Source organism: Nyctereutes procyonoides, unplaced genomic scaffold, assembly GCF_905146905.1.
Source record: "Nyctereutes procyonoides isolate TBG_1078 unplaced genomic scaffold, NYPRO_anot_genome, whole genome shotgun sequence".
Taxonomy (NCBI): Eukaryota; Metazoa; Chordata; class Mammalia; order Carnivora; family Canidae; genus Nyctereutes; species Nyctereutes procyonoides.
Window position 1 is genome coordinate 26,283,584 of NW_026575037.1, and position 26,088 is coordinate 26,309,671.

At 40.3% G+C, this 26,088-nt stretch overlaps 1 protein-coding gene across 9 annotated transcripts in view; it reads left to right on the top strand.

The window, feature by feature from the left end:
* PPP1R12B (protein phosphatase 1 regulatory subunit 12B) overlaps window positions 1-26,088 on the top strand; it is a 203,576-nt gene that overhangs the window by 96,654 nt on the left and 80,834 nt on the right. For 8 of the 9 annotated variants that reach the window (XM_055319042.1, XM_055319044.1, XM_055319040.1 and 5 more), the window contains 4 exons: window positions 16,759-16,849; window positions 22,621-22,824; window positions 24,687-24,876; window positions 24,966-25,078. In XM_055319042.1, the coding sequence (XP_055175017.1) occupies window positions 16,759-16,849; window positions 22,621-22,824; window positions 24,687-24,876; window positions 24,966-25,078 (598 nt within the window). Of the gene's footprint in view, window positions 1-16,758; window positions 16,850-22,620; window positions 22,825-24,686; window positions 24,877-24,965; window positions 25,079-26,088 lie in introns of those variants that run through there. The other variant, XR_008663603.1, reaches the window with a different exon arrangement.

The following is a 26,088-nucleotide window of genomic DNA, read 5'->3' on the forward strand; positions in this document are numbered from 1 at the left end:
ATTTGAGCTGGCTTTCGAACAAGGGAATGGTTTAAACGGGGTAAGACAATTCATATTTTTTAAAGCTTGTTATATTATATGCAAGCTCCCAGATGCACTTAATCCTCACAGCTTTGTGAGATAAGTAATACTGTTTTCTTAAAAGATATAAGAAAACTAAGGCTCAGATACATTATGGAACCTGCCCGCAGCCATAGAACTACTAAACGGCAAAACCAGGATTCAGAACCAGGTCTTTTGGACTTTAAAGCCCACGCTTGCTGCTCCCACTGAGCAGATGTGCGCCAGGGCCTAGTCTTAGTTGGACTAACCTGTACCATAAGCTAGCAGTGAGCACAGTGGTTAGAACCTCTTGATATTTTTAACCTTCTTGATTAACCAATTAAGAAACAGAACTTCTAGTAAATGAGTGTTTGGGGAGATAACACTTCTGAAAATACAGCAAATCGGAAACTTTCTATCCTATCTGAAATCGAAATAGGAAATATGGGTTTTTGAGAAACAGAAACTGCCTTGTGGGTCCACTGGCTTGTTCAGTATTTTGTGAGGATGCTGGGTATGAGAAGTGCACATCTGGGAGCATTCCAGAGCCATGGGCAGGCTTATTTCTATTTTAAGAAATACTTAAAAATTGGGATTGGGTGACAGCAATTACCTGAATGGTTCATTGTTTCTGGCTTGTCTTTAAACCATTTTCCCCCCTTCCCCAGAGTCCCTTAGCTAATCCTGGGTAGTATAATGACCTATTTCTTTAAATTGTTTCCTCTGAATAAATCTTAGTCTTCTAACCTGGAAAAGGGAAATTGAATGTGATTCACAAATGTGGTGCACTTGTGCTGAAGTGGCTCACTGCTCATTGACATGTAAATAAAATATAGGAATAGCTCAAGGATCCTTCAAGAACTGCATTCCTTTATAATGAAGCTCACAGCGTTTAAAAGAAAGAACATTTGGCACACAAAATTTGTAAGCAGTGGGAAGCAGAGCTGCAGGCTTAGCTGTATCTGTCACAGAAATACTCCTGCACAAGGATTTTGTTTGTCCTTGACAGGTGCTTGTCCCTCCCATCTTAATAGACTTACCTCTGTTGCCGCACTGCCCTCTGGGGTCACCATGTCTCACTGTCTTCGCTGTTGCTCTTGGAAAAGCCCTCTCATGTCCCTTTATGCACTTCCTAGCCTCCTGTTCTCTCCTCAGCCTGTTAAAGTAGACATCCTCCCCACCCTCCTGTCCGGTGAAATTGCTCTATCAGGGCCCTGCGGCGTTCCTGACCATCAGATTCCTCAGTCGCTTCATCTTTTACCTTGAACTCCCAGCAGCACGCTATGACGTTGACGGCTGCCTTCCTAAATCTTTGTTCTACGTTGACCCCTGAGATACCTACCATTCTTTCTTGGCCCACTTCTGTCCTTTCTGACTGCTCCTTCTTGGTATCCTTTTTAGCCCGTTTTCTTCCTCAAACACCTTACGTATCGTTCCCCAGACTTTCTTTGTTTCTCTTCTCAGGACTCTCTAGCTCATCTTGTCCACTCCAGGCACCTCAGCTGTCACACGTCTGTATTTCCAGCCCAGACTTCTCTGCTGAGCTTCATGCGACTGCGTGGAAAGGACTTACTAGAACAGTGCCTGACTTCCAGTAGCCACACCTAATGAGAGCCATTTCTGGCCATTGTCCCCCCGCCCCCCGCCCCCATATTCATGATTTAAGGTATTGTTACAGGTACACATTTTTAAGGATTCTTGAGTCCTCTATTCCTCTATAGAAAGAGTATAAACAAACCAAACCATTCCCTTCCCTCTGACCCAGAAAAGCTGGAAAGAGAGAGAAAAGTCTATTAGTTTTCATGTATTTTTTTAGGCTTATTTATTTGAGAGAGAGAGAGAGTGCATGTAAGCAGGGGGAGGGGAAGCAGGAGAGGGAGAGGGTCGTCCCCAGGCAGACTCATGCAGGGCTGGATCCCAGGACCCTGAGATCATGACCTGCACCGTAATCAAGAGTCAGGCACTCGGGCAGCCCCCGTGGCGCAGCAGTTTAGCGGCCGCCTGCACCCAGGGCGTGATCCTGGAGACCCAGGATCGAGTCCCCCGTTGGGCTCCCTGCATGGAGCCTGCTTCTCCCTCTGCCTGTATCTCTGCCTCTCTCTCTCTCTCTCTCTCTCTCTCTCTCTGTATCTCTGTGAATAAATAAATAAAATCTTAAAAAAAAAAAAAAGAGTCAGTCACCAACCAACCAGGTGCCCCAGTTTTCATGTATTTTAAAAAGTCTTTGTTCAGGTTCCTGCCTAAGTGTCACCCAGTTGAGAAGCATACAAATGAAACTAGAAGCCTTCTCTTTTACTTCCACCAAGAAGTAACTTCTTCCTCACCAAATCCTGTCGTTCATTGTCAAGAATCCTTCAATTCCACTCCCTCTTCTCCAACCACGACTGCCCTCTGTTGACCTGGGCACTCCCAGCTGGAACTTTGGCCTTCTCCCTTGCCCCCTCCCACCAGTCCATCCTCTACAGTGCAGATCTGATCAGCTCATTCTCCTGCTTGCAACGAGGAACAGTGCCATAAGCAGTGTTGTCCCGGCCTTGGTTTTAGGAGGCCTCTTCTCAGTCTCTAGGTTCTGTTCACATCACCTCCTCTATGTTTTATTTCTCACCCCTTAGACAGTACTAGGTTTCCTATCCAGAGCACAATCTTTTTATAGCATGGCACTTCTTATCTAAATTTTAATTATCACTACTTTATCACGAGATCCCGCTGGGAGTCAGGCCTCCTTTATCTTGAAATGTAGTATCTGGAGTAGGTAAAAAAAAAAAGTGTAAGAGGGGACAATGGTCAGTTAAATGGAATAAAGAAAAGGAAGGAATGGATCAACACCCTGTTGATGAAACACTAAAATGCTAAACAAATAAATAGGTAATTGGGGCAATCATTAAGACTGTGATGAATGAATGGATCAACACCCTGTTGATGAAACATTAAAATGGTAAACAAACAAGTAAATAGGAAATTGGGGCAATCTTAAAACTATGATGACTTGAACTCTAAATTTCCTCCATAACCTTAATTGAGTCCAGTAACCATGTTGGAGCATCTACCATAGGCTAGGCACAGTGCTAAATGTAATGATGTCATGGCAAAAAATAGCCTCCACCTTCCTAAAACTTAGAGAATGGTGGCTACTGGTGAGTAGAAGATAAGGAATTTTATTCACAAGGTCTTAGGCTCATTTTTGTTATGATCTATAGGATAGTAGTTATACCTAATTTAGTGGGCCAGTTACTGGTTTACTTACTACTTTTTAGTGTGAATGAAAAACTTGGTGTGGGGCAGCCCCGGTGGCTCAGCGGTTTAGCGCCACCTTCGGTCCAGGGCATGATCCTGGAGACCGAGGATCGAGTCCCACGTCGGGCTCCCTGCATGGAGCCTGCTTCTCCCTCTGCCTGTGTCTCTGCCTCTCTCTCTCTCTGTGTCTCTCATGAATAAATAAATAAAATCTTAAAAAAAAAAAAAACTTGGTGTGTTCCTTCATTATCAAGTTTTAAAGCTTTGTGTGTAATGACAAGAAAATTCCCCTTCGGCTGAGACTTGGGGGAGATTGACTAAAAAGGGGCATGAGAACTTTGGAGGGTGATGGAACTGTTCTGTAATCTTGATTACGGTCGTGGCTACCGGACTATACACACTCGTCAAAACCTGGAACTCATAGACCTCTAAACTTTTTAGGGCAGTTTTTACTGTGTGTAAATTATATCTCAGGAAACTTGACTAAAAATGCAACTGAGGCTTAATTAAAGGAATCTGAGTCCTCTAAAAAGTGGAGTGATTGGATAGGGAAGATAATAGATCTCTTTTATAGCCCTTCTCTGAAGAGAAATCTGATTTAAGTCCTTGAAGAACTTCTTTCCTTCTAGACCCTTCTCTTCTTCTTCTTTTTTTTTTTTTAATATTTTATTTATTTATTTATTCATGAGAGACAGAAGCAGAGACACGGGCAGAGGGAGAAGCAGGCTCCCTGTGGGGAGCCTGATGTGGGACTCGATCCCGGGACCCTGGGATCAGGCCCTCAGCCAAAGGCAGACGCTCAACCAGGGAGCCACCCAGGCATCCCAACCCTTCTCTTGTTAGCCCATACTTCAGGAAAGCCCAGAAATCTCTGAAATTGCTAGCAAAAATTCTGTTATACATAATTGCTATTTTTTTTTTTCTGGGAAGAGAAGACAGTTTAAATCTGGTTGTCATAAGTAGGTTACTGTTCAGTAAAGGTTGAAAAACACAGGTTTGAGTGCTTTCCTACTTCCCAGGTGCCCCCTTTTTCCTGAAGAAGACCATGCTAGTGATGCCAGCAGCTGGAGCCTTGTTTCTGGAGTGGGTGGGAGGAGTCTGTGAGTCCACGGACCTTAGTATGTAGAGCCCACCTGGTGCCAACACAGGCCTGTTCCTAATCCCCTCCTTACATGGGCTAGAGCTCCTTTCTCTACCCTCTTGAACCTAAATGCTGGCTCCCTCTCTGTCTTTTTTTTTTTTTTTTAAGATTTATTTACTTATGATAGAGAGAGAGAGAGAGAGAGGCAGAGACAGAGACACAGGCAGAGGGAGAAGCAGGCTCCATGCAGGGAGCCCGACGTGGGATTCGATCCGGGGTCTCCAGGATTGTGCCCTGTGCCAAAGGCAGGCGCTAAACCACTGCGCCACCCAGGGATCCCCTCCCTCTCTGTCCTAAGGCTGACCAAAGGGCTTTTTTTTCCCCCTGAAATAGTTATATTATGGTAGTATATCCTAAAAAGTACCTGTGCATTCTATATCACTGCCAAATATGATAATAAAGGTTTTTTCTAAGTGTAAATATAAATACATCTTTTTGTTTAAAACAATTCTTTGAATACTAATGGTCAGTTTTTAAAGTTTGGGATGCCTAGGTAGCATAGTCGGTGAAGCATCTGACTTGATTTCAGCTCAGGCTGTGATCTCAGAGTCCCTGTGAGATGGAGGCCCCCCCTTCTCAGCACAGAGTCTGCTTGTCCCTCTCCCTCCCCCTTTGCCCCTGCCCCCACTTGAGTACATGCATGCTCTCTCTCTAAAATAAGTAAATAAAATCTTTAAAGCCTTTAAAGTTTATAAGTTTCCACAATGCACATATTTTAAGTAGGAAATAATTATTTATCCATAGTCTTCCCATGAGCCATATCCCTGCTAATATCTTCATATGTTGTGTTGATTTTGAGATTATACTGTAGCTTTTTTTTTTCTTAAGATTTTATTTATTTATTCATAAGAGGCACAGAGAAACCTAGACAGAGACCCAGGCAGAGGGAGAAGCAGACCCCATGCAGGGAGCCTGATGGCGATCCCAGGTCTCCAGGATCACACCCCAAGCCAAAGGCAGACGCCCAACCGCTGAACCACCCAGGTGCCCCTGTAGTTTTTTTTCTTACTAAAATATTATTAAATACTACACAAATACCCAACATATCAATTTTCTGGCTCAAATAAGTCCTGGCTATATTAGCTTCACTATTTTTTTAAATAAAATATTAAAAATACAGTTAGACCCCTTGCGTAAGTCTCGGTTTCATACCCCTGACTCCCTCCCTAGCTAGAGGTAGTCACTATACTGAATTTGGTGTTTTTGTGATTTGCACATTTTTATTAGTTACTATTCTGTTTCTATGTACACACATATTACTGCTTTTACATGTTTTATATAAATTGTATCATTCTGCACACATCATTCTGAAACCTGTTTTTTCATAGCATTCTTTTGTTCATTTTGGTCCATTGTGTAGATGTGCTACAGTTTGGTTTTGATTTTTTCTACTAATGGTCATTTAGGTCATTTTCTTTCTCTCTCTCGATCTCTCTGTTTTCGTTAATGCTAATTATTCTGCTGTGCTGCTGTGTACATTCTTGTTCATGTTTCCTTATCTAAACATGTAACAGTTTCTCAAGGGTATTAATTTTCAAGTGGAATTTCTGGATCTAAAGAGCGAGTACCTCTTTACTTGAGATGCCAGATTGCTCTCCTGTTTACATTCTCACTAGCAACGTATGAGAGCTTCTACTTTACAACTAATGTTGTACTTGATAATGTCAGTGATTTTTGCTTTTGAGAATCAAAGGAAGATGGAAGTGGTTTCTCCTTGTTTTAATTGGCATTTCATGATCATTAAGTGAAACTGAACATCATCTCTTATGTTTATAGGCTTTTGGGGTGTCCTGTTTTGTAAATTCCTTGATTATACACTTTGTTATTACCTTTGGATTTTTTGCACCTTTTTAAAATTGGTATAAGTTCTTTACATATTCAAGATACTAATGTTTTGCAAGTTACGTATTTGTAGTAGTTTGTCTTCTAATGTCTATATAGATTCTGTCATATGAAAGTTCCTTAGTCTATTCAATGGTTCCCCCCTGTTGTTTTATATTTGGATTATTTCCATGAATATTTTGTGTGTTGACTTTCTTGAATTTTCTTCTTTAAAAAAATTCAGTGGTGGTGCTGAATTTGACCTGGTCTATTTTGTAGTTGGTGGTAAACAACATCTAGACAGTTGGCCAAGTCCAGTTGGTGCAGCCTGTGGGCATGAAATAAAGCAGCACTTGCACTTTTGGTGGCTGAATCTGCCATTCTTGGCATCCCTAACACCTGTTCTGACCAATGAACTAACTGTAGAGTGACCTAAATAAGTAAAACATCGTCATTTGTAAAGGTGGCTTTGGCACTTGAAACTGGAGTGTTTTTAATGGAACAAATGTTCAGAGGCACAAGAATTCGAGGCAATATAGTACTTATCAAAGGTAGGTCACAGGAACACCAGACTCACATTGTTTGTAAAGCAGACAGAATTCTCTAAGCTGTAGTTCGGTGCTATATAACTTCAGAGGTTAGAGCAGGGGTCAGCATTTTGGGGGGTTTATGGGCCACATGGTCTCTGTTGCAACTGCTCAACCCTGCACCTGCAGCACAGCAAGCAGTAGGCACTCAGCCTCGCCCCTTGGTTGCTATGTTGTCCGTCACTGCTTTGGCACTACATGGGAGTTGCTCCACGGCCTTGTAAAGCCTGGAAGATATGCTATCTGACCCTTTACAGGAAGTTTGCAGACTTGGCACTGTTGATATTTGGGTCCAGATAATTCTTTGTTGCTGCCCTCCTGGGGAACAAAATTGTTCCCTGTTGAGAACCACTGGTCTAGAGGATTCAAGAAATGCTTTGTTTAGCTGAGGGAAATCCTCCCTCTTTTTTTTTTTTCCTCCCTCTTTTTTAAAAATAATTATTCTGCATAGTGGAGTTGCAGCTTTGATTCCTTGCTTAAGCTTTAGCTCTGATCTCAGTGTTGAATTAGAGAGGAAAATATGTCACATGAGCACTTGAATAGAATTGTCCTTAAACTATGAAATCAGATCATATCCTGATATGCGACACATATCATATCTGGAAGTCTTCCTAATCTCTAGGTAGCTTATCGACTTGAGCAGTACTTCGTCTCCCTGTGTTTAGCTTTAACCCATTTATGCCAGATCTGAAATTTGTCCCCACATTTGTCTGTCTTCCCCACATGTGTTCTTTTTTGTCTGCCTCTACCTGTTGGCCTTTGCCAGTGGGCTGGGCCTGAGCCTCTACTAAGCAGTATTTACAGCTCACTTGGATAGACACAGCAACTAGGATAGCCCAAGGGCAGATGAAATAATATCCAGAGTAAGAATGCAGCGTCTCTCTTGCTCTGTTTTCTTTCACATGAAGGAGCATTCCTCCCCCTCCCCTGTCTATGAAATGAGAAGTAGTATCGATTGGTTTGGTACAGTGTATAAAATATGCATCTAATGGAATGGTATTTTGGACACTATTAGCAGCATTGGCTCTGCCAAGCCCCAAGATTTTTGCCTTCCTCGCCTTTTCTCCTCCCCTTCCTTCTCCTCCTCCTTCTTAGCAGCAGGTTCTTAGCAAATTGCAAGCTTTGCCTCTGGCTTGCTGGATAGCAGTGGAAGTGCAAGCCTTTTCTAGTTTCCAAGGGAGACCGGGTGCTGAGACTGCAGTCTTGCCCAGCAGCCACTTACCTTTCTTGCTATTCGTCTCCACACATCTTTTGACCTTCATTCTGCTATGCAGGCCTGCGCGAGGAGGTAATAGTCTGTTTTCTTGGCGCTCTCTTTATAAAGGGGGCAGAGGGAATGTAGGGGGGTACGGGGTAGGGAATCTGGGGTTAGCGGAGAGTAAATGCTGCCATTAGGAAGAAAGTATCTCTGAAGTGTGCCGTATCTGTGAGCTTGTTCCTATTTGCTGTATCTATAAATATCTTAAAGGTAGGAGCCCCAGCACTATGTTACATGACTTTAAAGTGCCACATGTAAAAACGCAAAATCAATGTAATAATGCCTCTGAGAAGCACAGAAGAAGAATGGGAACTTAATCTTTGGAAATTAAATAAAATCTATTGGTTTTAAACTTCACTGGCTGACAGCCTGCATTCTGTTAGGCTTATGTTATTTGAGCTGAATCTGTTTTCAGGTTTAAGGAGAGAGCACGGTGATAATGTCTCTTAATTGGATTCTCCAGTCTTCTAGAGCTGTGCTTTCCAATATGGTAGCCAGTCGCCGTGAGTGGCTATTTAGATTTAAGTTAATTAAAAATTAAATAAGTTTAAAAACCCATTTCCTCTACCACATTTTAGGTGCTCGGTAGTCACCTAAAGTGTGCTGTGACCAGCAGCTACCATATTGGACTCTGAAGGTATACGACTTTTCCATTATCATACAAAGTTCGTTGGACCATACTACAACAAGTGACCTACAGAATATAGGAAATTTAGTATTTGACCAGAACCAATGAATAATGGACGTTTTAGTGAAAAGACTTAGAGACTGTTTGTCCAGAATCAGCATATAATTATGGATTCACTAGAGTTTAAAGCAACATGGGACCTTAAAACTATAGACTTACCCTTTATTTTGTAAGTGAAGAAGCTAAGGTACCAAGAAATTAAGTGATTCTCTTTAAGGTGAAGCAAGTAGTTAATGGCAGAACCGAAACTAGAACCCAGTACCTGTTCTTTCTGCTGTACCACAGTGTTAGCATCCCATTCCCCAACTGGAAATAGCAAGGAAAACTTGAACTAAAACCTACCCGCTAGGGCCCTAGCAACTGTAGAGTCAACATATCCTCTGAAAGAGACTTATTAGGTCCTTCATATCACCTGTCACTTGTATTTTGTTCATGACAGCTTTATAGCATGTTGGTGGCAACCTCTGAAAATGTAAAAATCATTCTTTCCCCAGATAGAATGTTGATTATGGCATACTTTTGGGAAACCATCAGGGGAAGATAGGAAAAGTCTAATGCAAGATGTCTTTATTCACCAATTCCTGATACTGCTAGATTTGGAGAAAGAAATGTCTTGCTCCATAAATCTACATAATTAGCATACCATGGTATGAGTTGTGAAGAAATAGTTTGCATCTCAGTGGTGCAATGTAAGAAAGGCTGTACTAGAAGCAGAGACCATGGTTAATGGTCCCTTTAGGCCTGTGGCTGACCAGCATTGTGAGCTTAGGCAAGTATGTTAATGTTTCCTTAGGCTTATATCAACTCATCTCTAAGATAGGAATTTGTCATCTCTAGCTGAAGTCTTGGGATTAGATCAGATGACTTCTTGAAGCCATAAAGTCTTTAGCCACGGGTTTATGAGTCTGTTAATCCTCTGTCTCCCTCCCCTAAAGCTATCTCTATATGCTTCGAGATTAATATCAAAGCAGTTTCTTTTTGGCCTTTCTGGAATACCTTTGTTTCCATATCCTTATACATAGGATACAGTCCAGGGAATGACAAGCTGTCTTACAAGGCCGTGAGATATTCTGTAAGTAATGACCATGGCCTCATGAGTGCTGTAAAAGACGCATACTAACCATGGTCCTTCCCTGTTTGAGACTAACCATGTAAGTACCCTCTCTCATCAGTAGAGATTTTAGAAACAAGACTCCTTAAAGCTATTTTAAAAACCAGTTTCTTATTCCAGACAAAATTTTATTCTCTCAAAATTCCAGGGAAAACAGCTTTGTTCTTGCCTTGGAGATCATGGAGATTTTTTCATTCTTCCCCTTACAGTAGTTTTACATTTTTTTACGTAGCCCTTTGAACCTTCCTAGGGGATATTTTCAAGGGAATTAAGACCTCTTCCAAATGAATTATCCATTTCTGGTAAAAATAATTAAGGGGAACTCTTTTATTAGTTTAGATGGGTTGGGTGTTACAGTACTCGCAGCCTTTCTTTTCCAAATTACCACTAGTGAGCTTTGAATGTGTTGATGAAAATAATGTAGTAGGAGGAGTGGTGGTGCTCTGATAGCAGCAGCAATCAAGCCGCGCTGAGCCCTTTCTATGTGCCAGTTAGTGTTCTAGGTGCTTTATGTGTTGTATTCGATCTTTACAAGAACCCTGTCTGTACCTGCTAATATCTGTACCAGCTGTTAACATCTTCATCATATGAGAAGCTTGGGTTTAGAGTACTTAAATATTTCATCCAAGATCATTTAGCAAGGAAGTTGAGCCAGTGTTCAAACCAGGCAATTTGATTCCCGTCAGGATACTTTATCACGACACTGTCGTTACCAGAAGATAATTTAGGTCTTCTATTATTATTTATTGTGACTTTCTTCAGGTTCACTGGTGATTTACTGGGCATTTTGCACAGCTTGTTCTTTTTTTTTTTAAGATTTATTTATTTATTTATGATAGAGAGAGAGAGAGAGAGGCAGAGACACATGCAGAGGGAGAAGCAGGCTCCATGCCAGGAGCCTGACGTGGGACTCGATCCCGGGACTCCAGGATTGCGCCCTGGGCCAAAGGCAGGTGCTAAACCACTGAGCCACCCATCCCCCTTTTGCACAGCTTCTTAAGATAAAATTAGTCCATCTAAGTATATAAAGGGTCCCTATGAATTGAACATGCAGAGAACAAATTATTTTTGTGAGGTCATGCTAATTCTCTGTAATTATTTGAATTCCACTGATTATGTAACCTCAAGGTCTTAGCAAATACAAAAAAAAAAATGCTACCTGCCCTCTAGGAAACACATTGATATGGTAATCAAAGTATTTTGGCATTGGATTCCTTTCTCTACCACTGAGTTGGGGATGTTAGCCTACTTTTATCTGGATGTCAGAAAGCGGGAGATAGATGTAAACCCACGGCTTCTGCTATACTTTCTACTGTACTGTTTTGTGAACACAGACGTATCTTTTTTTCATAGCAATAAGGAATTGTGTAGTGCTCAGATATCCTGGATGGCTCAGATGTTTCTCAGAGCAAGGTGTGTTGAGCGTGGGTTTGATATAGTGTAGGAGTCACCAAATTTTTTCTGTAAAGGGCCAGATAGTGAATATTTTAGGCTTTGTAGGCTATTTTGTCTCCACTGCAAATATTAAACTCTTTTGCTGTGGTTAGGTAAAACTTTATTTTGTTATAAAAATACGGCAGGCTCAGGACCAGAATTTGTTCACCACCTGGTCTAGATTTTAGAAAGTGCAAGGACCTGGGCTCTACTGAAAACTGAGTACATCCTCAAGGCAACCATAGTTAGGTGCACCAATTTTGTGAACCTTGGAATCCACATCTAGGTAAAGGAGAATGAATGAAAATGTTGCTTCCTTCCTCAAAATATTTACAAATTCAAGTACTGGAGTTTTCTGGGTTTTGTTTTTGTTTTTGTCTTTTTACAGTTTAAATCATAAACATCTCATATTTTGACAACAGATAACAAAATAGTATATATGATATTCACTAAAAATAATAATATACTAAATACATAGATAAGTACATAGATAATAATCTAGACATAGATGAAATAGAATGAAAATGGGTTATTTTCATGTGGTGGAATTTTAGTTTATTTTTGTTTTTACATTTTTGTCTTCTAACTTTTCCATGAAAAATGTGTATGATTTCAAATACTTAAGATTTCAAGTCAGATACAGTGTTATTGATCTGATCTACCAGTCCTGTTTTTACTAACTCTATTTCTCTCATTCAATAAAACTCTTGAGTATGCAGTGGGATAAGCCAGTTTGAAGCTCTTTTCTTTCACTATGGCTCCTAATATGCAAAGGAAGGTTAACAGTCAATAATGAAGTATAATACTGATGCCATATATATTTTGCGGGTAGAAATGACATGTGAGTAGGCTGGTGGGTAACCCAGATGGAATTTCATGGGGAGCTAGTCCCTGGGAGCTGGTCCAGACTTTGTAGGTTTGGAGACTTAATTTTTTTCAGTTCACCCAGAGGAGAGGAAGATACTAAGTAAGGACTCAAACCTATCCAAACATACAGTGGATTGATACATGTATCAGAATTCCAATTTACTGGGACACCTGGGTGGCTCAGTGGTTGAGCATCTACCTTTGGCTCAGGTTGTGATCCCAAGGTCCTGGGATCGAGTCCCACGTCGGGCTCCCTGCATGGAGCCTGCTTCTCCCTCTGCCTGTGTCTCTGCCTCTCTGTGTGTGTGTGTTGTGTCTCTAATGAATAAATAAATAAAATCTTAAAAAAAAAGAATTTCAATTTACTAATACACATTGAGAGGAAAAGTGTGACTGTTAAAATATAGCTTGGTTGGAGACTTCTGCTTCAGGATATAGTATATCTTTTTTTTTTTAATCCTGCTATTATTGCATTTCTTTTTTTTTTTTTTTAAGATTGTATTAATTTATTCACGAGAAACACACATACACACAGAGAGAGAGGAAGAGAGACAGGCAGAGGGAGAAGCAGGCTCCATGCAGGGAGCCCAGTGTGGGACTCGATCCCAGGTCTCCAGGATCACGCCCTGAGCCGAAGGCAGGCACCAAACCGCTGAGCCATCCAGGGATCCCTAGTATTATCTTTTATTAGACAAACTCTCCCACTGAGAATAAGTAGGAAAACTGGGTAGATATTAGAAAGTATCTTTGAAGGTATTGGAGAGTTATTAAGAAAATGAGGACTTGAGGGATCAAGATCCTGGAGAGAAGGAAGTCATAAAGAGGTGAACCCAACATTTGGCTGTGCTTTCCCACTTGAGGCATTTGCTGATTAATAAAGCCATAGCTACAAGACTAAGAAACTGGGCAGGATTTTCAATAGTCTCATGGAGCTGAGGGAACAAAAACTGGAGTTCAGGAAGTGGGGCCCCATACATTCATCTGAGACCACTGAAGGGCTACATTCTAGAACTAAGGGCTTCCCAGAAATAGACCAGCCCTTGCAAAGACTGAAGGCTAGTTTCCAGTCAGCTCCATCTCAGGGTAGATGAGGATCATTTGCCTTGACCCTGTAGTTCTCAAAGAATGGTCTCCAGGTCAGAAGCATCACAGAGCCCTAATTAGAAACGCAAATTCTCAGACCCTACTCCAGACATACTGAATCAGGACTTCAGTGGGGCCTAACAATTTGTATTTCACAAGCTCCCTAAGAAATTCTGATGTGGATGAAAGTTTGAGAATTATTTCCTTAACCTAACTGCAAGAGGAAAAGAATATCCTCTTATTAAAAATGTTTGGCAGTTATTCTCAACCTTCCTGGACTCTAAATGTCTGATTTTGATGGACTCTTGTCTCACATTTAGATCTTTCATCCATTTTGAGTTTATCTTTGTGTCTGGTGTAAGAGAATGGTCTAGAGTCATTCTTAAATATTAGAAGCAATGTGGAATCTGAAACCATATTAATTTATTGTTCATACTCTGCTACACTGAAATCTATTGGTCTATCTTGCACTTTGAATGGACCTTCTTAGCCATGCATAACTTTGGGTCATTACACATTGGTCGTGTGGAAAACACTGGTGCAGATCTTCCAAATGTTAACACATTTCATTATAGAATAATAATTTTATAAATCACATTCTGTAACATAGGGGGTAAGCTCCTTGACACTGGCCATGCAATGATTTTTTTTTTTTTTGATTTGACATCAAAAGCAAAGGCAACTGAAGCACTCATGATTTAGTATAGTATCCAAGAAGAATATCCATAATTATCTAAAAAGGCTATTATAATACTCCTGGCTTTTCCAATTACAGACTTACATAAGACTGCATATTCTTTATATATTTTAACTGAAACACCATTTTGCAACATATTGAATGAAGCATGTATGAAATTCTGGCTCTCTTCTATTAAGTTAATGTTAAAGAAAATTATAAAAATGAAATACAACACTTACTAAATTTGTTTTAGATAATAGTTACTTTTCATAAGAGATGTTATTCATGGAACTTTTTGTAATAGGTCTATTATTTTTAAATGCATTAGTGCATTTTTTTTAATTTCTCAGTTTGAATTTCTGCTAAGGGTAAATATTAAGAGATGTACATAAACAAAAGCTCTTTGGAAGACATCAGTAATTTTTTAAAATGTAAAAGGGCCCTGAGACCAAAAAATTGAGAATCATTGCTACAGATACTAAAATGATAATTAAAATATATAAGAATATTATGAATAGTTTTGTGCCACTAAATGTAAAAATATTAAGTTTTTTGAAAAATAATACCAAAACAGGAAATCTGACTAGGCAGTGTGGTGGGATACAAAATCAATGCCCAGAAATCAGTGGCATTTCTTTTTTTTTTTTTTTAATTTTTATTTATTTATGATAGTCACAGAGAGAGAGAGAGAAAGAGAGGCAGAGACATAGGCAGAGGGAGAAGCAGGCTCCATGCACCGGGAGCCCGATGTGGGATTAGATCCCGGGTCTCCAGGATCGCACCCTGGGCCAAAGGCAGGCGCTAAACTGCTGCGCCACCCAGGGATCCCCAGTGGCATTTCTATACACTAACAATGAGACTGAAGAAAGAGAAATTAAGGAGTCAATCCCATTTACAATTGCACCCAAAAGCATAAGATACCTAGGAATAAATCTAACCAAAGAGGTAAAAAGGATCTATACCCTAAAAACTACAGAACACTTATGAAAGAAATTGAAGAAGACACAAAGAGATGGAAAAATATTCCATGCTCATGGATTGGAAGGATTAATGTGTATAATATATTAATAATATATTAATATTGTGAAAATGTCTGTGTTACCCAGGGCAATTTACACATTCAATGCAATCCCCATCAAAATACCCTGGAGTTAATCTTAAGATTTGTGTGGAATCAGAAAAGACCCCGAATAGCCAGGGGAATATTGAAAAAGAAAACAAGAGCCAGGGGCATCACAATGCCGGATTTCAGGTTGTACTACAAAGCTGTGATCGTCAAGACAGAGTGGTACTGGGACAAAAACATAGATCAATGGAACAGAACAGAGAACCCAGAAATGGGCCCTCAACTCTATGGTCAACTAATATTCGACAAAGCAGGAAAGACCATCCACTGGAAAAAGGACAGTCTCTTCAGTAAATGGTGCTGGGAAAATTGGAGAGTCACATGCAGAAGAATGACTCTAGACCATTCTCTTACACCAGACACAAAGATAAACTCAAAATGGATGAAAGATCTAAATGTGAGACAAGAGTCCATCAAAATCCTATAGGCCTGAATCAATTAAAGAAATTAACCCCTTATTTAAAACCCTCCTATAAAATCCAGATGGCTTCATTGGTGCACTTCACTGTCTAAGGAGGAAACAACCTTAATCGTACGCAAATTCTTATAGAAAATAGACAAGGAGGGGCACCTGGGGGGCTCAGTTAAGCATTCGCCTTTAGCTTGGGTCCTGATCCCAGGGTTCTGAGATGGAGCCCTGCATTGGATTCCCTGCTTGATGGGGAACCTGCTTCTCCCTCCCTCTGCCTGCCAGCCCCCCTGCCTGTGCTCTCTCTGTCAAATAAACAAATAAATAAAATCTTAAAGTAGACAAGGAGAAAACACTTTCAACTTCTATAATCCTAATTCCCAGACCTGGTTAGGTTATTATAAGAAGGGAAATAATAGACTAATTTCTCTAATAAATATGGATGGAGAAATCGTAAACTAAATAATACTGAATCTGTATAAAAGTAAGTCTACGTATAGAGGTGCTTGGCTGGCTCAGTCAGTAGAACATGCAACTCTTGATCTCAGGGTTGTAAGTTCAAACCCCATGTTGAGTATACAGCTTACCTTTAAAAAATGAAATAAATTTTTTTTTAAAAGATGATGATACAGTCATGGCCAAGTTGAGCTTATCCTAAGAATCCACTCTTATGTTGTCATTCAAAACTTACTCAGTGTGATTCACCATATTAATTGAAAAAAGATGGAAAATGATAAAAATCTCAGTATATGGGGAAGAAAAGCATGTGATAAGTTTGACACACCCTAATGATTAAAAACCAGAACCAGTAACAAAAAAACCTCTTAGCCTATTCCAATTGGAATGGAAAGGAATAGATTGAACTTGAGAAGCAGCGTCTACAGAAATCTTGCAGTAGACGTCACAGTGATAAATCGCTGAATGCTTTCTCTCTGAAGGCAAGAACAAAGCGTGGAAACTTCCTGCCGTCACTCCTTTTCAGCATGTCCTGGAGGTTCTAGCCAGAGCATTAAAGCAAGAAAAGAAAAATTGTAAGGATATGGAAAGAAGAAATGAAATTCTCATTTTACAAATGACATAATTCTGCGTGAAGAGTAATACATGTATAAGTAATGTCTTGGATTATGCAGTTTTCACTGATAGCATTTCTATCATTTTGATTGTGTGCAAGTTCATTTTTAGATGTAGAAATCACTTCAGTATGTGGAAGTACCTTGTCATGCCTCAAGTACGTGCAGCAAGGGTCTTACTTGTGCTGTTACTTTTTTTTCTCTACAGGTCGTATCTGACTCCCGTACGGGATGAGGAAGCAGAGTCTTTACGGAAAGCACGCTCCAGACAAGCTCGGCAGACTCGAAGGTCTACTCAAGTGAGTGTGACCTTCTTTTTTAGGTCATTTTGTCTACCTTTCTGTTGGAAGTACAATTAAAAAATCTTAAGATGAGCGCCTTATTCCAGCCGCTGTTGCAAAAGTTTTCACTTGTGTTAAGTCTTACACTACAGAGTATCAGATAAATTTATAGCTACATCTACCCACACTCACTTTTATTTCTCCAGGCTCAGAACAGGTTTATCTCTTTTCCTTTGCAAGATTACTCATTCCTTTTGTGTTTACAAAGCTACATTCCTGAGAATCCCTAAAGGAGAAGAGTTTGGCAGTTCCTTAAATTGTTGTATATACTACAGTTAACCATGTGACCCATCAGTTCTCCTCTTAGGTATATAGTCGAGAGAAATGAAAATACATGTCCACACAAAAACTTGTACATAGATGTTTATAACAGCATTATTCACAATAGCCTAAATTCCAAATTCAGTGTCATCTTTGAACTCTGGCCAGAGTGGACTTGCTATGTAGACATCCACTACGCATGTGTGGAGTTTGCAAGCTTGCTGTAGGGTTGAATCCTGAGCTCTCAGCAGCAGCAAGGTTTAGCCTTGTGTGGCTAAGTGTGCCTCAGCTATTCTCAGCAGATGTAGGAGTGGTGGGCATAGGCTGAGCCGTCGAGCAGACCAAATAAATTAAGCAGTTAGCATAACTGGGGAAAAAAGAAAACAAATTTCCATTAACAAAGGAATGGATAAACAAAGTATTATATATCCATATAATAGAATTTTATTTGGTAATAAAAAGAAGTGCCCTGATACATGCTAATGCTGCAATGTGCATGAACCTTAGGAAAACATGTTAAGTGAAAGAAATCAGAGATGATTCCATTTATCTGAAAATATCCAGAATAGGCAAAGCCAAAGAAATAGAAAATAGATTAGAGAGGTATCTGGGTAGTTCAGTCAGATAAGCGTCCAACTCTTGATTTCAGCGCAGGCAATGAGCTCAGGGTCATACAACAGGCTCTGTGCTAGACATGGAGCCTACCTAAGATTTTCTCTCTCCGTCTCCTTCTGCCCCTCCCCCCTCACTCTCACTCTCTCTAAAAAAAGAAAAAGAAAAGAAAATAGATTAGTGGCTGCCAGGGGTGGGAGAGAGGGAGGAATGGGAGTGACTGCTGATGGATGTGGAGTTTCTTTTTGGGGTGATGAAATATTCTGGAATGAGATGGTGATGATGGTTGCACAGCTCTGAATATGCTAAAACCACGGAACTATACAGGCATACCTCATACAGCCCTTCACAGATACTGCTGTTTTTTTTTTTTTAACAAATTTGAAAGTTCAGAGTTCAGTGGGGGATGTCACTGCAGTTGTGGTGGAAATAGTAAGGGGACTAGAATTAGCAGTGGAGCCTGAAGATGGGACTGACTGGCTACAGTGTCACGGTCAAACATAAACAGGTGAGAAGTTGCTTCTTACGGACAAGCAGAAAAAGTTGTTTCTTGAGATGGAACCTGCTCCTGGTGAAGATGCTATGAAGATTGTTGAAATGATGACAAAGAATTTAGAATATTATGTAAACTTAGTTGATAAAGAAGTGGCAGGGTTTGAAAGGATTGACTCCAGTTTTGAAAGCAGTTCTGTGGGTGTAAAATGCTGTCAAACAGCATCGTACGCTATCAAGAAATTGTTCAAATAAACAGTTTCTAAAAAAAAAAAAAAGAAAAAAAACAAATTGTTCATGAGAGCAAGAATCAAGCAATGTGGCACATTTCCTTCATTGTGGTTGCATCGTAAGAAATTGCCACAGCCACCCTTATCAGTCAGCAGCCCTTAACATAAAGGCAGGATCCTCCACCAGCAAAAAGACTATGACTCCCTGAGATCTCAGATGATGGTTAGCATTTTTTAGCAGTTAAGTATTTTTTAATTAAACTGTGTACGTACATTGTTGTTTGGACATAATGATATTGCACACGTAATAGACCACCGCATAGGGTAAGCATAACTTTTATGTGTACCAGGAAACCAAAAAACTTATATTTGTGATCACTGTATTGTGATACGCACTTTATCACGGTGGTCTGGAACCAGACCCTCAGTATCTCTGAGGTATGCCTATACTTTAGAAGGGTAGTTTTTATAATATGGGAGTTAGGTTTCAATAAAGGTATCTATTTTAAAGATTTATTTGTTTATTAGAGAGAGTGTGTGTACATGCACAGGGTGGAGGAAGGAGCAGAGGGAGAGGAAGAGAAAGAATGTTAAGCAGACTCCCTGCTGAGCACAGAGCTTGATCTCAGGACCCTGGGCTCATGACCTGAGCCAAAATCAAGAGTTGGACACTGAACCAGCTGAGCCACTCAGCTGCTCCTTCAATAAAGATTTTCTTTTTTTTTTTTTTTAGAATTTGTTACCTTTACTTTTAATGTAATTTAATTATAAGTTTATAAAATTTATTTATTGTTTTATTGAAGTATAGTTGCCATATAATGTTAAATTAGTTACAGTCTCACCTCTGGTAACCACAAGTTTATTTTCTGTATTTATAGGTCTGTTTCTGCTTTGTTTTTTAATTTTTTATTATTTTTTATTTTTTTATAGATCTGCCTTATCCTTTTACTTTTTAAATTTTTATTTCAATTCAGGATCCCTGGGTAGCTCAGTGTCTGAGCGTCTGCCTTCGGCCCAGGGCTTAACCCTGGGGTCCTGGGATCGAGTCCCACATCCGGCTCCCTGCATGGAGCCTGCTTCTCCCTCTGCCTGTGTCTCTGCCCTTTTCTCTGTGTCTCTCATGAATAAATGGATAAAATCTTTAAAATAAAAAAAAAAAATCCCTAAGGGAGCCATTGAAGTGCAGAAGAGTCTGATATAACCTGCGTTTATAAAAATACGTATTTTTATATAACATTTATTATAAGTGTGTGCATATATATATATAATACACACACACACACACACACACACACACTCTCCATGCCCAGTGTGGAGTCCAGTATGGGGCTTAAATTCATGACTTAGAGATCAAGACCTGAACTGAGATCAAGAGTCGGAGGCTATGGGGCACCTGGATGGCTCAGTCACTCTCTCTCCCTCTAAAAATAAAAATAATAATAAATAATAAATAAAAGTTGGACACTTAACAGATGCCCCAATCTGTGTTATATTTTGCAAAATTCACCATGCAGAGAATTGATGGGAGTGGTCGGCAAAAGTATGTTTGTCAAGGCAGGAGACAAGAAGACCTGTTAGGCTGTCACAGTAGTCCAAGCTAGGAGGACAAGACCACGAACTCAGTCGGGATGCAATGGCAAGGAGACGGGAGAGAAAGCTGTGACTTGGCATTAAGGAGGTGGAGGATCGGGGATCCCTGGGTGGCTCAGCGGTTTAGCACCTGCCTTCAGCCTGGGCCTGATCCCCGAGTCCCGGGATCAAGTTCCGCGTCGGGCTCCCTGCATGGAGCCTGCTTCTCCCTCAGCCTGTCTCTGCCTCTCTCTCTCACTCTCTCTCATGAATAAATAAAGAAAATATTAAAAAAAAAAAAAAAGGAGGCAGAGGTTGATAAGCTGATGAAGCACAATTAAAAGGAGCAGCCAGAGAGATGAAAGGTAAACCAGGAAATAGCATAGGAGTACATGAAAAATCAGTTTCCAGGTAAAAGCTGAAGGAAACAGTTTTAAATGCTACAGAGTTTAAGCAGGAGAGCTGAGGACTGAAGAAACGGACTTTATTTTTTTTTAACTATTTATTTATTTGAGAGAGAGGGAGGGAGCACAAGCAGGGGCAGGGGCAGAGAGAGAGGGAGAGCAGAGTCCGCTGAGCAGGGAGCCCGACGTGGGGCTCCATCCCAGGACCCTGGGATCATGACCTGAGCCAAGGGTAGACGCTTAACCACCTGAGCCACCCAGGTGCCCCAGAAAGGGACTTTATAAATAGCCACAAATGTACCCTTTTCTTCCCTGACTTTCCCAAAATAAGTGCCCTTCTTTTGTGTTAACTATGATAGCTCTTACTTTGTTTTTGCTTGATTATCTCTGTTTTCCCCTCTTAGAATGTGGGACCAGGACGGACTATAATTTTTTTAGTTTGGTTTGATTTATTGTGGTAAAATATACATAACATGCAGTTTGCCATTCTAACCATTTTTTAAGTGTACAGTTCAGTGGCATTAAGTACATTCACATTATTTTGCAACTATTACCACCATCCATCTCCAGTACATTTTTGATCTTCCCAAAGTGAAACTCTGTACATATTCAGCAATAATTCCCCCTCCCCACAACTTCTGGCAACCACCATTTTACTTCTTATTTCTATGAATTTGACTAATCTAAGTACTTGACACAGGTGGAATCATACAGCGTTTGTCCTTTGGTGACTGGCTTATTTCACTTAAAATAATATCTTCAAGGTTTGTCTGTGTGGCATGTGTCAGAATGTCATTCCTTTTTAGGGCTGCATAATATTCCCTTCTTCATGTATTCCGCTGTATGGTTAGACCATAGTTTGCTGATTGATTCACCGGCTGATGGACACCTTTTGTCTATTGTGAATAATATTGCTGTGAGCATGGGTGTTCGAACGATCTATTTTGATTCTCTGCTTTTAGTTCTTTTGGGTAAATACTCAGAAGTGGAATTTGCTGGATCACGTTTCTGTCTTAATTACTTAACATTCCATTATACTCATCTGTTTTCTTATGTCTTTTCCATTAGGTTAAAAGGTTTTTGAGTGCAGCAATTGTTTATTTGTCTTTGTAGTTCCAATGCTTAAAGACACTTAATAATTTATTAAGAGAATGAGTGAATAAATATATGAATAGTTAAAACAAGTCATCATATGTGCTTAACTACCTCCAGCTTCAGAACTTTCTTCTCCTGAGGGCTTGAGCACATAAATGCTCGAGTTAGAGTCCTCCTACTCCAGCCCTAACTCTTTCCCCTCTCTTCTGCAGACGACTCCCACTTGCTTTTCTTCCATACTGCTGCTCCTAAGAGCCTGAGGGAAATATCAATTGTTGGAATGTCTCTGTGTGACTTTCCTAGAGTTACTTAGGAAATCATCTTAGAGGGACGCCCGGGTGGCTCAGTGGTTGGGCGCCTGCCTCTGGCTCAGGTCGTGATCCTGGGATCTGGGATCGAGTCCCCTGTCAGGCTTCCTGCATGGAGCCTGCTTCTCCCTCTGCCTGTGTCTCTACCTCTCTCTCTCTCTGTGTCTGTCATGAATAAATAAATAAAATCTTAAAAAAAAAAAAAGGAAATCATCTTAGAGTAAAGCTAGTTTAGTGGTGTCATTCTTGTTGGTTGGTTGGTTGGTTGGTTGGTTGGTTGGTTGGTTGGTTGGTTTTTGTTGTTGCTGTTCTAGCCTGCCTCTGAATTTTCACCTTTTTGAGCCTGGTTTTCCTTTTCCAAGTAAAATCAAGTTTTTCTTATTATCCACTATTCAGAGAATCTCTCTTGGCAACCATTTGCTCTTGGGGAGTATGGAGCTTTCATATAAAGGTATTGAGAACTAAGGGTATGAGAGAAATAAGTCTACAACAGGCAGTCATCAGGGATGCCCTATTTTCTGGAACTCAAATTGGAAAAGCTGAAGCATTACATTTGAAATGTACCTGGACTCAGGCTGGGACTCTGCACACTGAGGTGTTTATTTTAAGCATATCTTTCTTGAAATGGCCTCATACATTTTGGGAGCTTCATTTGGAATTTGATACTATTAGACGTTGAAGGCAGTCTCCCTGCCCATTTATCAAGGGTTATTCAACAGTTAGGGTGAAACTTCCTTGACCTTTTGTCATTTTCCCAGGGTGTGACGCTGACGGACCTTCAAGAAGCAGAAAGGACTTTCAGCCGGTCAAGAGCAGAACGGCAAGCTCAGGAGCAGCCTGGCCAGAAGCCCACAGGCACCGAAGGGCTTGAGGGCAGCTCGGAGAAGCATGAGCCCCCAGCAGCCCCAGCAAAGGAAGCTGGTGAAGGCCGTCAGCCCTGGAGCGGGAGTCTGGACGAAGAGGTGAGTCACTTCTGCTGGCACATACTGTGCTAAAAACAGGGTCGTGGCCGTGGGGAATGCCTCCTCATGGATAATTGAGGCACAGCGCTACGTAGCAGTGGACAGCCAGCGCAGAGAGCTCTGTTAACCTCTGTCTGTAGTTGGCAAGCCTGTGTGACTGAAAGAACTCAGAGGATATCTGTCCTTCCGTCATCGTTTTGTGCTTGGAGCTATTTGATGCTTATGTCTTATCCCGTTGAGGTGTTGACATGTAACATGGAATTGACATCTAACTTTTATCAATTTTAGACTATGTACATGAGGATTTGATGTATGTACATGTTGTGAAATGATAACCACAAGCTCCATTAACTAAATGTATTCTTTAACTAAAGATATCTTTCCATTTTAAAGAGAGAGGTTATAGTATAATAAAAACACAAATAGAAATGTGAGGATTTATTGAGTGTCTATTTTATACCAGGGCTTATTTCAACTATTTCATATGCATTAATCCATTTAATCCTCAAAACTCCCCTCTGGGGTCAGTATTATTATTCATATTGTAAATGTGAAGAAATCAGGTCACAGAGAGGTTAAGTAACTTGCCCGGCATTTCACACAGATGACAAGTGGTTAAGCAGGAACTTGCACATAGGCAGTCGGGCTCCCAGAGCACTCTCTCCACCATGATTATATTGTTCTCGAAATCCCTACAAACCTGAGTTTACAAAGCAGCACCCCTTAATCCCCCTGCCACAAGATGTCACTATTTTTAACCTCCGTTCCCTTAAGTGGAGTTGGTAGTTAAAGGTATACGGTAATATTTAGGGTAAACATAACTCCTAGTTTACCTAAGATGGTTCAAATTACACCTGTTACCTTAGTGTAATTATTGGTAACCATTCATCTTCGCTCTCAGAAGTGTGTCAACTGGGATGATAAATTTTCCCATCACCATAGTCAGAGGTGAAAGGAATCTCCTTGCTCCAGTTCTGAATGGCTAGGCTACATAAACTGAGGTTGCTTTGTTTATTTGTTCTGTCAGCTACTGTTTATTACTTATTACTCGCTACTGTCCTAAGCACCTGACGTACATTATCTTGTATAATCCTCAAAACCCTCTCTGAGGAAGGTATTATCCCTATTTTACATAAGAGAAAGCTGAGGCTCAGAGAAGTTAAGTAACTTATTCGAGGCCACACAGCTAGTAAATGCTGAAGCTAGAATTGGAACCAAGTTCTTTATGATTCTAGAGTTTACTATATTTCATTGCTTGTCTTTATAAACAAAAAGTATACAATCTCTACATGTAGTAAGAATTTCTCTATCTTCATCTTCAATAAACCAAGTTAAGGCTTATTGTCATACTCTATCTTTCTCCTTGGGGAAAAAATTCAAGGTGGAAAATGGCAATGTTTTTAAAGTTTCAATAAGCCTGGTTATGGCAGGTTGGTAGAGTTTTCAGAAATTGGTAGAATGTTCATATTTGGTCTCTGTTTTCAGATAATTCTGTATTATTTCTTCATATTCCCAGGCTTTTTATTTTTCTATATAAATCTTCCCTTTCATTGTTACCTCTTAAAAAGGCCATCATCCTTCTTATTTTCATTCCAGAATCAAAGGGATTTTTATTAACAAGGTTTGTATTTCCTGGGCTACTACTATCAGCGTGATGGTGTTATCAGAATAGGATTCCAGAAGCTGTTTCCTTTCTGGCTAATTAACTAACTTTAGTTCAGCCCAGTAGCTATCTATTGTGCATCTACTATTAAGAAGCCTCTTGGTATATTAAAAAAAAAAGCCCATATTTAATAAGCCTGCCATCCTTATCCGTTGGTTGGACTTGACCTCTACCATCTTATCCTGTGGATTATTTCCAGCCTGTCTATCGTCGCCTGAGGTATACAGCTCAGCCAGACAAACCCACAACACCAGTGTCTCCTTCTGCCTCAAGACCCTCTCTCTACACCAGTTCCCATCTGCTACGGACAAGCAGATCTTCAGTCCCTGACTCTGAGAGCACAGAGACCACCCCAAACACTGCAGTTGCAAAGGAAATGGACAAAAATGGTGTGTAGAGCTTCAGAATATACGGCCTCCCCCCTTAGTGGACATGCCCCCCAGTCCCTGAGATCACACTTTGTTTTATCTCTGACCAGAGAGTGAAGAAGCAGATGTGGATGATCAGTCCTCTAATAGACTGTCCATCCGTGAGAGGAGGCGGCCCAAGGAGCGACGACGAGGCACAGGCATCAATTTCTGGACAAAAGATGTAAGTGAATTGGTCTGTGTTGGGACATGTCACATCACTCATGAATGCCATCCTTTTTGTTCCTGTGGATGCTGTCCTTTTTGTTGAGTTCAAAAAAAGAGAAAGGGCTCCATGTGGTCCCATGAATCTTGCAGATTATCAAGAACTACTACCAAGGAAGGAGAAGAAGAAGGACTCACCTAGGGTGGGGCTCCTTTGGTATATTCTTGGCTGGATGCCTCAGGCCTAGAACAGTGCCAGGCATGTAGTAGGCACTCAGGAGATAAGTGGTGAAGAATGAATGAAAAGGCCAGAAATCTACAACAACCATATAAACAAATACAACAAGTGAATAAGCCTGTCAAATATCAGCAATTCTCCCTAATATTCTCAGAAAGTCATGCGGTTGGTTAGTCAACAGTATTATCACATGTAATCAGAAATTCTAACAAAATATTTTAGGAGCATTGCAAGAATTTCAAGGAACGTAAAATCTGTTAGTAACACAAGTTCATCTGACTCAGTTTTACTCTTTTGAAGGAAAAAATATATATATAAAACAGATAAACTATGGCTTTAAAATAAAGACAGCTATACCAGTGCTTACTAACTGCAAGCACACATTCAGTACTTTAAATCACCCTCTTGTTCTTTACCTGTCTCCAATTTTGTTATTGGCATTTTATTTTTTTAGATTTTTTAAAAAGATTCTATTTATTTATTTATTTATTTATTTATTTATTTATTTATTTATTTATTTATGAGAGTGAGAGAGAGAGTACAAGCAGGGGGTTAGGGCAGAGGGAGAAGCGGACTCTCCATTGAGCAGAGAGCCTGAAGCAGGACTCAATCCCAGGGCCCTGGGATCATGACCTGAGCTGAAGGCAGATGCTTAACCGACTGAGCCACCAAGGTGCCCTCATTGCCCCTCAATGCCCTCAATTTTGGCATTTTAAAAGTCAAGTGACCAAGAATCAGGAGGTCCCTGGCTACCAGTGACTTTATTTGAAAATTAGATGAACCTTTCAGTG